General features: G+C 43.4%; 1 protein-coding gene across 1 annotated transcript; it reads left to right on the top strand.

The window, feature by feature from the left end:
- The first annotated feature begins 7,375 nt into the window (after positions 1-7,375).
- On the top strand, positions 7,376-10,797 carry LOC142957222 (lymphotoxin-alpha-like). Its single transcript, XM_076098856.1, has 4 exons — positions 7,376-7,594; positions 8,924-8,965; positions 9,073-9,115; positions 10,379-10,797. Exons 1-4 carry the CDS (start codon positions 7,376-7,378, stop codon positions 10,795-10,797), a joined length of 723 nt encoding a protein of 240 aa, XP_075954971.1.
- Positions 10,798-16,611: the final 5,814 nt, after the last annotated feature.

Below are 16,611 nucleotides of genomic sequence, written 5' to 3'. Positions count from 1 at the left end.
AGATACTTTATTCATCCCGCAAGGGGACATTTGCTACATACTGTTTTGCTAGAGGACAAGACACCAAAGGAAACCAGGTAACACAGATGATCATTGTGATACCTGGTGTGTTTGTGCGTACGGGGTGATGCCATGTTACACCATGTTGACCTCACCTGGCTCAAACATCACACCACGACACCGTGGCTCAGATCACAGCTTATCCACGTCTAACTGCTCTGAACCCGTTTTGCAAACTGCCAATTGAGATTTCCATTCAGCATTGCATCACTGATCTCACTCTGCTCGGCTCCTCCTCTCACCTTGCCCTTCCCCCTTTCTGGACCAATCATTAACAGCATGTCCGTGTGCTGACGTGACGAGCCGCCATCGGCAGCGGCCTGCATAACAACACGTATTATTGCACTTAGGCTGTCAGGTTATGTTTGCCCCTGCCAGGGGCCGCAGTGGAGGTTGTGTAACGTGGGAGGGAGGGGAAGGTACACAAACCAGGCTGAGCTGAGCTGGGAAGGCACGAGCACAGCTGGGCCGTTTCAGCGCCAGTCAGGCAGCAACAGACCGGGGGGATGGGCAGCATCACGGCCTCTGTTTAGACAGTAACACTGTAGAGCTGTGCTGGAGGAAATGATCAGAAACATGCTGCTCTTATGTTAATAGTGTGTGTGGCTGTGACGGATGTTTTAGAGTAGAGGTTGTCCTGGCAGCAGTGACAAGATGCCACAATGCTTCACACCTGAGGAGAGATGCTTTCCAAACGTGCTGATGAGGCCTGTTGCAGTAAATAAATAACCCTCCACACTGACACACAAAGAGGTGAAATGGAGCATTGCACCAGTTCAGAATGTGGGTCACACATATTAAATCATCCATGTGTGATTGCATCTTTACTCGGTGGTGTGGGACGGCTGGGCCCTGAGGTTCATCAAATATTTGTATTCAGGTTTTAATTTGTCTTTCACTCTCTGAGTGTGTGTCAGACGGGGAGAAGTGGAGGATGATGGTGAACATGCAGGTCAGATCATGTTTCCTCCTGGTTACATAACCCAGCAGGCTGGCTGCCTTTGAACCCTCAGCAGAGGTTAACTCATCAGTTTATCAGGAGAAGCCAGTACAGTCCTGGAATACAACACAGTCACATGGCCCAGCCAGGCTTCTCTTCCAGGCAAGGCTCCAGCAGGGGGCACTGGTTTCCCTAATCCACGTGAGGTGGCTATGTCTTGTTTTGACCTCGATATAAGGGCCTTCAAAAGTCGAGCTGCTTGACAGGAAAACGCTTTCCTATGGGGGCTATAACCCTCAAAAACATCCAGCTGCTTCCTTGTATTAAAAGGGAGTAGTTGAGGTGCTGTGGGCACCATAATGCCATCCTGTGGAGGTATTCCCACACGGGGACATTAGTTTGGTGCAGTGCTCCAGACATGAGGACACAGTAAAAAACATAGAATCACAAACCCAATGAGACCACAACACACATAATGCAACACATTTAGAGACAGAATAAACATCCAATATGATGTGAAAGTGCATATGATTCACAGCATTGTGATACTCATCAAAGCATTCAGTGAGCACTGCTGCCATGTGAAGACTCCTCTCATCAGATAGAAATGTTTCATTCCAGGAGAAAGGCGACTAGAATAACTGACCCATTCCTCCAGTAATGTGTATTTGCTACGGTTCTCCACTCACCTTTTTAGGCTTTTCCTTAAATCTGGTACCCATCTGGATGTATACTCACTTTTCAGATAACGTGTGTAGTGCTCACCCCATCAGTCCAGCCTCAGTGTTCTAGTGTAGGGCCAGGGTATGCCATGACCTCCTGAGATCTACAGAGCAAACACAGGGAAGCTGGTGTGGAGACTCTAAGATCTATCCCAGATCTACACACACTCATCCTGAGCCACCTGGTGGCGCAGTGTTAGCTGCTGCATCTGGGATCGCCTGATTAAAGAGCAGAGCGTGCGCGTTTGAAACAAAATGCTAGAATTGAACATTTAAACTATCTTTGAATCATCTAACTAAAGTGAACTTATTTTGTATTAACTTTATCTTACTTCTGTTGTTGTTCTATCAGCACTGATCTTATTATTTCTTCTTAAATCCTTTTTGTTTTTACTCTTGTTTTTATTTTCATGTTGTAATGTTCTTACTTATTTTGCCACATTGATCTCACTCTATTTTGCACTGGTGTTGTTGTTACTTCTTACATGGTGTTGTTGACACTTCTACATTTATTATTTAATTTTTTTAAATTATTGGTATGTTGCAATCTCTTGCACAAGAATGTAGATGAATAATCTAGAAGAGACAGGAACCACCAGGGACTTCCTTCACTGGGAAGCAGCAGCGTATATTTATTTATATAATCTAGTGTCCACCACAACTCTAACAATGCGCCGCTTATGGTCGAGTTGTGGAAAGTCTCTTCAAGGCCTCCCTTGTAGCTACGTCATGAGCAGTGCTCTGGTCCGATGGTCTGGTCTCATGCGGGTCTTTGCCTGTTCCTGTGCAGATCCCAGTGGCTCCCCAGCGTGTGACCAGTGCCTTCCTCGGTACGGCGGCCCACGGTGTGACCAGTGCAGCGCTGGCTTCTACAAAGCATCTGGGCTTTGTGTTCCATGTGACTGCAGTGGGAACGCAGATCCTCAGGGCCCCCCCCAGCTCTGTCACCCCGACACCGGCCAGTGCCTCCGCTGCATCAACACCACCACCGGGCCCCAGTGCCAGCGCTGTGCTCCGGGCTTCATAGGGGACGCCCCAGCACATAACTGCACCCGCCCAAGTAAGACCAAAGCACAATGTATGATTCCATACTTAATAACTTCTCTATATGCGGCACATTTGCATATCCTTTGTGAGGAAATATAAGTACGTGAAGATCATCGTGGACTGATTCTAACTGTTGTTTGATTAGCACACATGCCAGCCTACAGACTAGAACCCATAGATCTTTGCGTGAGGTGTTGTTGGAGCTCAAAGCAGTAAAAGAAGGAACATTGTGTGCTGGTTCTGGCTCCGATTTTGTTCAAGAAGCAGAAGACCTTTTGCCAGCGAGATGTCAATAAAGCACGCCTACACAGTGCTGAGGAGCTGCTGTTATTAAAAGTTCACAATACGACTGTAGTAAAAACAGAATGTTGTGAACAGCCCTTTCCTCTCTTAAGAGCAAACAATCAGTACTTTCACAAATACTGAAATATTAGTAAATAACAACTAATAAACATAACGATGACAACAACCCATGTGACTGGATCAGGCAAAAGTAACTAAGTCCTCAATCACTCCGTATTTACTCTACTGTTGTACACCGATAGTGTCCTCACCACTTTGTACAACAATGTAATGCTTTTTATAGATCTGTCAAAATAACAATAAGGACTAACTCGTGCAGCTGATCTATTGATCAGGACCCCTACTCATGACGTAATGTTTCTGTGAGGCTCTTTGTAACTCTGAGGCGCTGTAGAAATAAAGCTTGTAATTATTATTATCATAAATAGAAATTGATAGTTGTGTCTTTTTGCCACAAGGTGTCACTAGTTACTTTGGCAAACCAGCATTCTGCTACATATTCAGTAGTCACAGGCCTTCCTATGTTGGCCTATGAGGGTTGTGAAACATAATGTTCACTAATGCTTTTCTCTCCTCAGCACCCCGGCTCCTTCCCACACCAGCAGATACGACCACATCGGAGGCCCCCACGTCGAGTACATCTTCCCCGTCCACGACCACCACCAGCACCACTCTGACCTCCGCCACAGCAAGAGGCGTCCCGGCTTCCACGTCCAGCAGCAACACCAGCACCGCACTGAGCACCGCTGCCACCACACAGGCGTTGTTGACCAGTCTGAGCAGCCCCACTGACAACACCACAGCGGCCCTGACGGAGGTCTCCTGGACGCAGTTCAACATCATCATCCTGGCCGTCATTATTCTGGTGGTGCTGGTGCTGCTGGGCTTCGTCGGAGGCGTGTACACCTACAGAGAGTACCAGAACCGCAAACTCAACGCCCCCTTCTGGACCATTGAACTGAAAGAGGACAACATCAGCTTCAGCAGCTACCACGACAGCATCCCCAACGCTGATGTGTCAGGCTTACTGGAGGACGAGGCCAATGAGGTGGCTCCCAACGGCCAGCTGGCACTCACCACGCAGGGCAACTGCTACAAGGCTTAGCTCTGCATCCACCCCCAAACTTTACCGACGACACAAAGCTGCTGGAAAGTACCAAATCCAAAGCTCCTTCATGTATGCCTGCTTGTTGTTACCCTGCTGGTCCGCGGCACTTCACAGTGAGATCTCGCAGATTCGATCAAAGATATGGAAAAGAAACGCAGAGCTTTCACTTGAAACGTGTTCCCTGTTTGATATGATTTAGTGTGGAATGGGTGATCAGTGAAAAGGGTCCAAAGAAAACCCGTGTTTGGTTGAGTTGTGGCTGCAGAGAGCACTGGTGTGCAGATCAGTTGGGTAGTTGGCGTGACGCCTGTTGGCTGAAGCGATGACCCTGACGCTGGTGAGAGGACTCACAGGAGCCCAGCATTTCAGATATTTTTTTAAATGGACTCTTGACTGTTTAAGTTATAAGTGGATCACATGAACCGTGATCTAAAACTGAGACAATGATTGTTATTTAATGCATTTTTATTCCTTTCTTATTTATTGGTTGACGTTTCATTCTTGGGAGGAATGCTGCACATGTGTGGTGTGTTTATTCATGGTGTTTGATCTTCTGTGCTGTCAAATGGTATTTGGATTGCCCAATATGTTTCCATGTATAGTTTGTGTGTTTGGGAAAGGATCACAGGGGAATATGAAGGGTGCTGGCTCAAAGCGTTTTAATGACCTCATCTTTTGTTCATAGCTTCCTGTCTTTTGTTAAAGTGTGCCAGCTCACCTGCGTATCGACGAGGAGTGTTTCTTTTGACGCAACTACCGTTCTCCGTGTTGTTTAGGCTGCCGTTGGTTGGGTGCGCTTCATTTCACCACGGATATGAGTAAAGCTAATTACTGAACTAACTCCTCAGGTACTGGCTCTTTCCCTAATGTGATCACTGTAAATATGATTATTGTACAGATGAATGTGAATAGCAGCACTATTATTGTACAGGTAGAATACTGTGTGTACGATGTCACTCAACAAGCGCCCACCTGTCACTCTCCAGGTTGTGACTCTGCAGTCAGCCCACAGCTTTTTCTATTTTTATTTCTTTATCTCGGTGGACTTTTCCATATACGCAGCTGCGGGACTAACACGCACCCCCAGAACTCAAAACAAAGAATACAATGATGTAAATAATACCCCAAAATCAGAGGTCAACTCTCAAATAAAATGGTTTTAACTGTTGTCTTTGTGTTTCTCACTTACAAAACATAAATCACTGCCACACTTTAAAGTTCATGTAAAAAAAATACTCTGCTCTGAATAATAATAATAATAATAATAATAATAAGAGTCTGATCTTGGAGGTTGATAACTTTGAGTTAGATGTGATGTCACAGATGCTGCTGGATAGCAGACTTCTAGTGTCACTCTGCACATGCATCGTTCTGTACGGTGAAGCTCACACGTCCAAGTAACAACAAGCGGAACACGTTTTAATGATCAATGATGTATTCATTATTCTGCCTCACCTATTGGATCTGCAGATCGCTCGTTTCTACCGTGTTGCCGCTCTCTTGTTAACACTTTATTTTATTTGCTGCAGCAGGATGAGCACTAACGTCTCTGAGACATCCTGGCTGTTACACTTCCCTCCGTCTCCCATCCAGAGTGCAGCTGCTGAGTTTTTTGAATGCTTTTTTGTTTAGAAACCTGAAAAAGGTCTGTGTTCAACACATGCTTAAGATACTTTAACCGTTTGTTCTACGATATAAAATAGGTCAGTAAATACCCCTCTGGTGAATTTAGGAGCTTTTACGCATCTTAAAGAAGTTGGTTTCTATCAAGAGTGTAAATGAGTCCTCACTAGGACTCTAGTCCTCCTTCAGCTTAGTGGTGGAGACGTGAAGTCATGTGACCGTGTTGTGTGGTTGGGTTAAAGCCTAACCCAGACTGTATTCACGCTTCAAAAATCATAAAAGTGGCATTCACTTTGTGAAGATTATTTTGCCGAAGAAAACGTGTGTTTGTTTGCCACAGAGATTATTTTCTGACATTACCCAAAATCTAATGAAAGAATCCGATTGGCTTCTAACATCTGGGTTGGCCTACAAACATACATCATCCCTGCAGCACTCTTGTTATTTATTACTGTGTAAATCTATGTCCCTCACATTCTCATGGGAGGTTGTTCTATGTAACTATACTACTACTATGCTATAACAATCTAATCTAATCGAGTAAATGTTCTCTGTTGACCTGATATTCAGTTCAGAGTATTGAAGACTTCAGTTACAAGACATCGTTGGGGATCCTCGATTGAAGATCAGTAGTTCTGCTGTAGGTAATTCCTACCTAAGTATGTAACGTAACTTCAAAACAGGAACACCAGACAGCTGTAGCCTCCTTTTAGGAGGCAGGAGTGAAAATGAATCCTCGTTAACATTTGTTGTGTTATGGTTTTAGAATGATGAAGACATTTGGATAATTACATTTTTCAATTCAATTAATTTTTTATAGCCCAAAATCACAAGTCACACATTTGCCTCAGAGGGTTTTACAATCTGTACACATACGACATCCTCTGACCTTTGACCCTCACATCGGAACAGGAAGAACTCCCCCAAAAACCCTTTAATTAACGGGGAGAACAGAGGAAGAGACCTCAGAGAGCAACAGAGGAGGATCCTCCATCAGGATGGACAGAAGTGTGATAGATGTCATGTGTACAGAATGAACAACATTACAGAGTTACAACATATTCAATGCATATGACAGAACCAGGGCAGGAGGCCAGACCAGGTCCAGGTAGAACCAGGATCCACAGGAACCTGCGAAAAACAAGTCAGCCCTGTCTCCAAAAAATGATGTTCCCATTCAACATATTTAGTCGTGGATTGCGTTTACTTTTGATGTAACACAAAGTTTCAAATGAGAAGATCACAGGACCTCCACCCAGCAGACTGCTGTGAATCCGGGGGTAAAGAGGTGTGAAAATGGGGGTAAAGAGTTGTGAGCTGATCTGCCTTTGATCAGCCAAAACTAATCCGAAACCAATTGGAGTGGGAGTATGAAGGTGTGTTCACCGTAATCCTGTCGTGCTTGTAGTCTCCGGAAAGATAACCTCTCAAAGGGGAAGTTCGTGTTTGGGTCACAACACCGAGTGAAACTCTGTCAAATACTTCTACCAATGCACTGGATTTCACGTGGGCGACACCACGCTCATAAATAGAGATGGTCGGCGGCTGATACATCACTGAGACACCGCCTGCATGGAGGAAGAGGGCAGCTACAGCTGCTGCTGCAGCGGAGGGGAAGCAGGACTACACCGGCAGGACATGTTGATTGAACTTCTCCGGCAGAAAGAGACGCGACATCAGCGGATGGCTCAGCTTTTAGCCGTGACGCTCCTACTGCTGCTTTCAGGAGCTCTGGCTCTGCTCGTCCCGCTTGTGTTCGGAGCGCGAGGCCAGCAGGCACCGGACAGCCAGGTAACTACGTCCCGTACCCGAACCGTCCTTCAGCCAACACGCGCTGCTGGGACTAGTGTTGTTTAAGAATTACTCACCTTTCTGTCCAATTATAAATGACCAGTTTATTTAAGTAACGCAAAGGTATCTTTTGAATGTGCTGCTCTAAATGAAAAACGTGCTGCTAACATAACGTTGGGATATTTGACCGTCGTTATAATTCTATATGCTTTCTAAATAGGTCAATGTGCATTTCCTGTTGGAGTGTTTGCCAAAGTTGGCAAGTCCACTGAAATAAACCGGAGGCTAGTTTATAACGTTTATTTTTCTGCGCCTGCGCATTACAGCAAAGCAGGTGGTCCCTGGCCGTGCAACAACTCACAGGTGTTTACAATGACCACAGCCTGCATGCTAACTCATGTAGCCTACCAATCCCCTCAACCAATAATGCTGAAATAGACACTCAGATTACAGTAACATTCTCTAACATGTGGTCCAATCTTCATGAATAACATCTGTTGTGTGCCATTTACATTTCCTACTATCCATGCTGACTCCTAAGGGCAAATAGACTACATGTTGCACACATGTTCCGTTAGTAATCAGAGCTTTAGCTTCAGTAAATCGTTTCGTTCACCTGATCGCTCAGTGCTTGACCGGCACTGCACTGCATTTCTTGCCTCAAGGGCTCAGGGGAAATCCAAAAAGTTAAATCTCTATTCATAAAGTCTCTATTACACAGAAAAACAGGATTGGCTGTGTATTTGCTGTCTTGTACGCAACACAACCTGCAATTGAAGGACTCGAATCACTCACTCTAGACGGGCCTTCTGTGTGGAGTTTGCATGTTTGAAAGTTCTCTCCGGCTTCAGTCCAGAGACATACAGCTGTGGGTAATCTGCCCTGCGATAGTCTGGTGGTGAACCCTGCCTTCACCAAATGTCAGCTGGGATCAGCTCCAGCCCGAAGAGGATCATGATCATATTTGATAAATATATGATTTCTTCACGATATGATTTAATTGAAAGATGAATTATCATATTGAAATATTGCCCAGCCCTAGGGTGAAGTGAATCGGATGAACGGACAGACAGGATGATGCCTCTGTTAGGTTAGCCGTTAGGTTAGCTGTGCTCTGATAATGGACCAGAGAAGGTTTCTTCATTACTTAGCACCACGTCATGTCTCAGGCACAGCTTGTGTTTACTGAGCAGTATCAGCCGGCGTGTCATATTACCATTTACTGTATGTTTAAGACCTATGTTTTCATAAATACTGTAATATACTGTATAATTAGCAATATCAGTTGGGGTCAGTTCATATTTTATAACTGTGTTTGTTTCCTTACAGCCGATGCTGCAGCCTCACAGGCATTCATCAGGTAAACATCTTGTTCTATGTTCTATGTTGATTTCTGGTCAGGAAAGATAAAAGGTGCGAATCATTCATCGATGTGCTGAACACTTTGAATCTCTCTCGCAGGGGTCAGCCTCAAACAGATGCAACAGAAAGACTCCAAGAATCCATGTGCCATGCTAACAGGTGAAACATGGAGCCAGGGTCACTGTTCTGTCCTAGAGAGTCACTCATGGTTCCTCACTGCGGCTGCACCGGCTAACATATGCATGCCAATTATGACTTCATTAGAATAAGAAGAACAGTTGTGCGGCAAACACATGCAAACAGTTTCAACATATACAACATAGATTGCAGTAGTCTATAAAACTTCTGTTGGTGTTACATAACATATAAAGTATATGAATTTAGAAATCATAATACTGTAATATGAACTTTATAATTCTACTATAGAGACTGTACTAAGCATTTTTTGCTTTTCACCAAAAGCGTTCTGCCACCTTCTATGTGAATGTCTCATCAGAGCAGATGGTAAATGTAGTATTTCCCAGAAGGTTCTATAACGACAGAGAGAGCTGGTCTCTGCTGACTCTGCTTTTATATACCAGGATGCAGACAGAAAGATACAACTGTAAACCTTCTGAATTTAGGTTTCTCTCCCACACTTTAACAAAGACAAGCTTAATTGGCTTGTTAACTCATCGCAAAACACACATCATTCTAATAAATCTGTAATTCACCATTAAGCTGTTACAATATGCCGCCTCTACACACTGTTTTCCCGCTGCTGTATCTCTCTCTCTCTGTAAAACCTTTACGCATAGCAACACACATGCATCTAGCTCTCTTGGGGTTGTCATCGATGACAGTATCCAACAAAACAAAAACGGCCCACTCTGACATTCATCACAGCAGAATCATTCTGGTTCTGTTGGCCTAGGAGGGCAATTTGAGCAAAGGCTCCACCAGTCAGTGTTTGATCTCGGCAGGTCACATTCTGGAGGTTACCCGCTGCAGCTCTATAGCTCAATACTGCTGAACTTAGAACAACAAAGATCAACAAAGATCCTCGTCCATGACTTAGTCTGCACTCATATTTTTGGGATTCCAATTTGGCTGTTGGAAAAGTAACACGAGCAAAGAGAAACAAGCAAGTGTTTGAGCAGCATACCAAAGCTGAATTAGCACACTAGAGTTCTTCCTCCCACCATCTCTGTCACTGGATGAAGGAAGAACAACAGATTTTGCAGCTGCACCCCGTAAACATTGAGAACATGGGCAAGAATAGCCATTTTCAGACTTTATCCCTAACTCACACAGATAGAGATAAGGTTGAAAATAAACCCTGCCTTTCCCTTAAAAAAATGTGACTAATTTCATGTTATGTAGAAATGATATGGAAGCAGGAACACTTATAACCTTATTTTATCCCTCTGCTCTCATCCTTAGCTCCTACAGGCAACAACAGTATTGGGACATATCTTGCATGGGAGAGTGAGTTAGGACATGCTTTCTGTCATGGAGGTTTCAACTACTCCAACGGGGACCTTTTTGTGCCCAGGACCGGCACCTACAGAGTCTTCCTGCAGATCACTTATGAGAGCAAGGATGACCCTAATGAGTGTGATGATGAGCCGAGACTCTCCAACTTTGTTTTTTATATCAGCAATGCCTACAAAGACAGTGTGACTCTCCTGTCATCAGTGGACACGATGAATTGCAATATGGAACAGTGGAGTAAAACCCTCTACACCGCTGGCTTGTTCTACCTCGACGTTAACAGCCGACTACGCGTGAAGTCATCCCACCTGGGCCTTATTGTGAAGTCAGAACACAAGGTGTTCTTTGGTGCTGAACTTCTGCCTTAGTAGTCAGCTAGAATCCCCTGATTCTGATCTTGAATTTGTTTGCACCTTCAACTCCATGGAAATCTGAGGGTAGTTGCCATTGTAGTTTTATGGTTTCCTTTAACTATTACGGCTCATGAAAATAAGCCGCTGCTTAGTTTTGATGTCGTTATTATCAGCTCACAGAGACATACTAATGGCTTAAAGCTTAAAGGCAATACTGGAGAAACCTGCACGAGTGCACTAGATTTTGAAAGTATCCAACGTAAAAACCCAGCCCAGTGTTGCAAACTGTTTTCCAATGACGGTAGCTAGCAGCACTAGCCCCAAAAGTTGCTAAATCTAGCAAGGTAATCGCCAAGTCGGCAATACTGACAGCCTGTCCCTTCAGACCTCCCTCAAAAAAGCCCCTCCCCCCAAATTATCATTATGAACATCAACAACTAACATAGCTGTTATTAGTACTCACAGCTGTCAAGCTAGCAGCTAGTGGAGGACCCAGGTGACGTGCACGGGCAAGTGCTACTTGCCAACCTCGAGACCTAAAGAAGGGGTAGTATTTCAAAACCAAAGTGGGGGGGGGGGTCTCAAAAGTTTGAGTTTTAGGGTGCTTTTCATAGACAGTATAAAATATGGACCAAGTCTCCGTGACGTCACCCACAGGTTTCTAAAGAGTCATTGAGAAGCTAAAGTGGGTGTCTCCGACTGTCGCCATCTTGGCAGTGACGACTCGTGGCTAATCCAAAAATGGGCAACGAGATGAATTGTCGGTGGAGCTGAGGCGGCCCAGGTGACCCAGCAGGGCAGACTATAGCAGCTAGCTGGTACGGCACCCAGTTTTAGCGATGGTCATCCTGCATCATCAGGACCCACGAAGGGAATTATTAGTATTATTAGAGTCCAACTGGAATTTAACAAAAGCTCCCAGTTGACTGGTGCGAACGTCGTGGAGCGCACAGACTGGAAAGCTGTTTCACTCTTTTTAATGGACTTAATGAACTGATCAAGTTGGATACAGGCATAGAAGTTTCCCTTCAGGGAGAAGACCTTTGCTGACAAGCATTCATGTACGTGTTGATTTGCATAAATAGCTGATATACTGACGTGAATCTCTGGCATGAACAATATTATATCAGTTTTCATGCATTCATTTTTTGCCTCTGCTTGAGTATTTCTCTTAGACACAACGTGACAAAGACACCACTGCGATCTTAAACTATTGTTTGCGATGGATTCGACCGTGCCAAGGTGACCTTTCGCTGCATTGAGCAAAGCCCAATGGGCACTGCGCGCTGTAATGTGCCCTGAACCCAGTGGTGAGTGCAGCTCAAACCGTGTTGTGTCGCCATTATGGATGAATAAAGGAAACAATAATTGGTGTAGCTGTATTGTTATCCGGATGGAATCCGTGGAGTGTATACACATCACGGACATTTGTAACTTCACAGCCTGTTGGCAGAAAAGGAACTGTCAACTGTATTAAATATAACTTATTTTATATGTTTGAAACATAAATTAGCATTTTGTCATGATCTTTAGTGCAGTTGATTAATTGATTGTCAGAAAAGGAAAAAAAGTTACAAATTAAGAAGAATTCCACTAGGTGAGGATTCTCACGGTCTTACATCATTGTCCATTAAAGACCTTTGTGATCTGGACTGTTGGTCCGACTAAGCCAAGCCTATCACCATGTACACTTCATCTCAAAAGCTGAATGTGCTTAGTGCTGCAGGACAACATGCGTTATTTAGTGTTCAGCATTAAAGTAACTTCAATAAACTGACCAATTGTGTTGTAATACCAGACACGGCAGAACCCCTCAGCACAAACCCAGTCCACCTAATTACTGTTTTATGGTTTGTCTGAATATGTTTGTTTATTTAGTAATAAAGAGATAAAATGCACTTTGCAACTAGATTAAAGTAAATGTAATGTGCGAACCAGCACAGTATGACCAGCTCTGTCTGAAAGGTGAGGTCACAACTGTCTGCATATCTGACTCGAGATGCTTGAGCAACGTCAGAATAGTTGCTGTAGATCTGCTGATGGATTTAAAAGGGATCATTACGCGCCTGCTGTATTGATGAATTTGGCTTCTGTACCCAATGGGACTGTAAGCTGATACAAATATATGGAAATGGTTTTCTCTGTTATTTATCACATGCAAGGTGCTGTTGATCAAGTATGCTTACATAGGCACATTTAACAAGGGTAAAGATGTGTGTTTGATTCATTGTTTGCAAGGCACTGTGTACTCCAAGTTGGTGCTATGCAAATTGACATTTTCCTGCTGTGACAGACATGTTTTGTGATCATTCATGTTTGTATGTGTGCTGTAAAAGAAAAGTTAAAAATAAAAACGTAAATGACAAAACACTAATCTTTTTCCTTCTTTCAGTGGAGAGTTTTTGATTTCTGGCCTAACTCTTGAGACATTGAGACATTTCCCAAATGCTTCTCTCACTAGCTCAATAAGCTGCTGTTAACATACTGTTTCAATCTTTGTTGTTCTTCCTCGGGTTTAAAATATCCAGTTTGGCGTAAAACGTAATGTAATGAAAACAAAGACGTAATATTACTGTAAATCACTCTAAATTGACGAAACTTGCCAAATTTGCCACAAAAAGTCTGAATAGCCTGAGGACCATCTGATGACTAAGACAATGGTTAATCAGCAGCCAGAATAGCTGCGTAAGAGAAACATTCCAAACCTTAATTTATGCTGATGACTCAGGCATGCATAAAGGAAGCCATTCTACAACAATATTATGGTTGTAACCAGGATGTGGAGTCAGCGATTATGATTATAATGACCGGTTATCTCACAGCAGGTGCCAAACAATAAATCATCCCTCTGTGTTTGTTCACAGCTTTGTCAGGACATGAACATTTGGAAGCCATATACTATATTTCCCAGTTTCTCAGACTCATGCTTCGCTTCTCCTTTAACTTCTGGGAAGAAACACTCACCACTCATTGTCACAGAAATATTCCTTTATTCATTCATTACAGAGCCTGAGGGCGCCAGAAATCCCCAAACTGAGTTAAAGTATTAAAGATTTAAAAAAGCAAAAACACAAATATATATATATTAGTGCTGGGCAACGATTAAAATATTTAATCGCGATTAATCGCATGGATTTTTTGCGATTAATCGCGATTAATCGCATTGTTATGGCAAAGTTCAATAATTAATTCAAAAGTAGTGTATTGTGCACTTTTATTTTAAAAGTACTGCTATATGAACAAAAGGGCAATAATATTTGGTTCACAAGATGCAGGTAGCATGTTTCATACTTAATGTGAATATAATTCATACTTTGTTGGCATCTTATTCTGAAAACCGGATGTCCGTCTGAAGAAACCGGATGTTGTCTCACGTTAATGTTTCCGCTAACTTTCAAAGTCCTTCGCTCGCTCCCGATCTGTGCCGTTTAAATGCGTTTACCGTGAATGTCAGTATATAGGTGCACTAACATGTAAGTGTCTGCTGAGTTTACCGCAGCGATGTCCAGTAGTCTCCAGGGAGAGCAACAGCTGGTGCAGCTTCTCTCTTTATTTCTGCCCCCCGCCCCCCTTTCGACCAGAAGCGGAAGTCGCCTTTTCACTACGGCAACCCTGAAGGGACATCATATCTCCAATACAAAACGATAAACATGAGACAGTCTGACTATAGGATGTTTGCTGGCTTTTATCCCACTGTTCTTGTCATCCTCTTGTTGTTATTTATATGTATTGTCTCTTGTCTTTCAATTAAAAAAAATTTAAAAAATTTATAATAAATTAATAAAATGCGTTAACGCGCGATAAAATAATTGTCGGCGTTAACTAAGGAATGCGTTAACGCGTTAACTTGCCCAGCACTAATATAGCACTGTATATAAATATATATATACTAATAAATACAATACTCATTGAATAATGAGCAAAAAATATATACAATAGAATCTTTTACACATATCTCAGATGCGAGGTGGACACAGTGCAATTAGTGCAAAATGAAATGCAAAGTATAACTGTAAACTTTTGGATCAGATAATTCAAACAAGGTGAAAGTATGAGTCCAGCGTTAGATTGTTTCTTATCCTAAATGTGTTAAAGGAGTGTGAGGGCAGCGAGCAGGAAAGACCTCCTGTAGCAGAGCTGGATCCGTCTCTCACTTGAAGTGCTACATTATTTACTAGGAGGCAGTAATTAGGAGGACTCCAGGGTGGTTCCCAGACCCAACGGTCTGGTTTGGTCGCCAGCTCTGATGCCACGGCCTCAGCACATTGAGCACAAGAGACTGTTAAAGATCTGCAACAAAGATCTGTACACATTAAAGGACCTGAGTTTCCTCAGGAGGTAAAGTCTGCTCCGTCCTTTCCTGTCAACAGCCTCAATGTTATATTTGCTGTCCAGTCTGTTGTCAAAGTGAACTGATAGATACGTGTATTGTCCACCACCTCCACCAGTGGCGGAGCCAGACGTTGTAAATATCTGGGGCTCAGGCCAAACACAGAAGGGCGATTTGTTTCCCCATTTACAACAGCAAGACATGTCAAGCCATTTAAGAGATAAGATAAGATAATCCTTCATTAGTCCTGCAGCGGGGAAATTTACAATTATTAATAGAATGCCTAAAAATCTGAACATCATTTGGGAAAAACATGGTTGGCAATGGAAAAATCCCACTTTCGGGCCTCAATTCTATTTTCTATGACATCAAACCACAACAAATGTTGAGAATGACACATTTTGCATTTGAAGTCTTTTGAGAAAACATTGGGAGCAGGAGACCCAGAATGACCCCGCCCCCTCCCTGACATCCCCCTCCTCTCCCAGAATGCTAATGGATCAGCAGCAGTTCTTGTTCTCCTGAAGTCCATGACCAGCTTGGACTGTTGGTTTTCATAGCTGTAGAATCCAGCTGGTCAGAGTAGCACATCACTCTCTGGAATAATGACCACATGCACAGGCTCCCCCCAGCGATGTGTTTTATCATCTTTATTGTTTATCTTATACACCAACAATTAGCACTTTCCCTAATAGATTTCCTGAATACACTAAATATGTTACAAGTACAGTGAGGACTTCTGTGATTGTGTTTTGATGAAATATCTTGTGATTGTGCTGCAAACCAATTTCCCCACAATGACAAATAAAGTGTTTATCTATCTATTCTATCTCCTGGGTTTTGGTGATGTTCAGGAGTAGGTGGTTCCCTCTGCACCACTCAGTGAAGCCCCTGTACTCAACTCCCGTCCACCTTTGATACACCTAACTACTGCAGAGCCGTCCAAGATGACAGGAGTGTGGGTTGTACTAAAGGTCTGAGGTGTAAAAAGGAACAGAAGAGGCTACAGGACGGTGGCCTGCGGTGGTCCCGTGTTGCTCATCACCGTGTCCGACACTCAGTTGTACAACAGCACAGACTGCGGCCTGCATCCCGTGAAGCTTCTCACTCAGCACCTGGGGCTGGGTTGTTGAACTTGAGAAGTCAAAAAGCATGATCCTTTAAGTGTCTGTTCATGTGTAACACTGGTGAAGGGCCCCTTTACACTTGCATATCATACAACCTGAATAATATTCAAGTGATGTAATACTGTTCTAAATCAGTGAGCACGGAAGCTTTCCTTCCTCTCTGCTACATGCTGTTATGTATGTAGGGCATACAGCAGGAAGTTTGTGGGCTACGCCTCAGGGTCTGTATTTGTGTTCCTGATCTCGTGCAGGTTAAGGTTTTTGATTTAAAGCGCTAATGCATAGATGCATAATGCATTGGTCTTGTTTTTTCACGAGATGGTGTGAAGGTAATTAATAGTATATTTGCAGTAACACAAATCATTATTAATT

Source organism: Anarhichas minor, unplaced genomic scaffold (genome assembly GCF_050575085.1).
Source record: "Anarhichas minor isolate MPS153535 unplaced genomic scaffold, ASM5057508v1 ptg000025l, whole genome shotgun sequence".
Taxonomy (NCBI): domain Eukaryota; kingdom Metazoa; phylum Chordata; class Actinopteri; order Perciformes; family Anarhichadidae; genus Anarhichas; species Anarhichas minor.
This window is presented reverse-complemented; position numbering and strand designations above follow the sequence as displayed.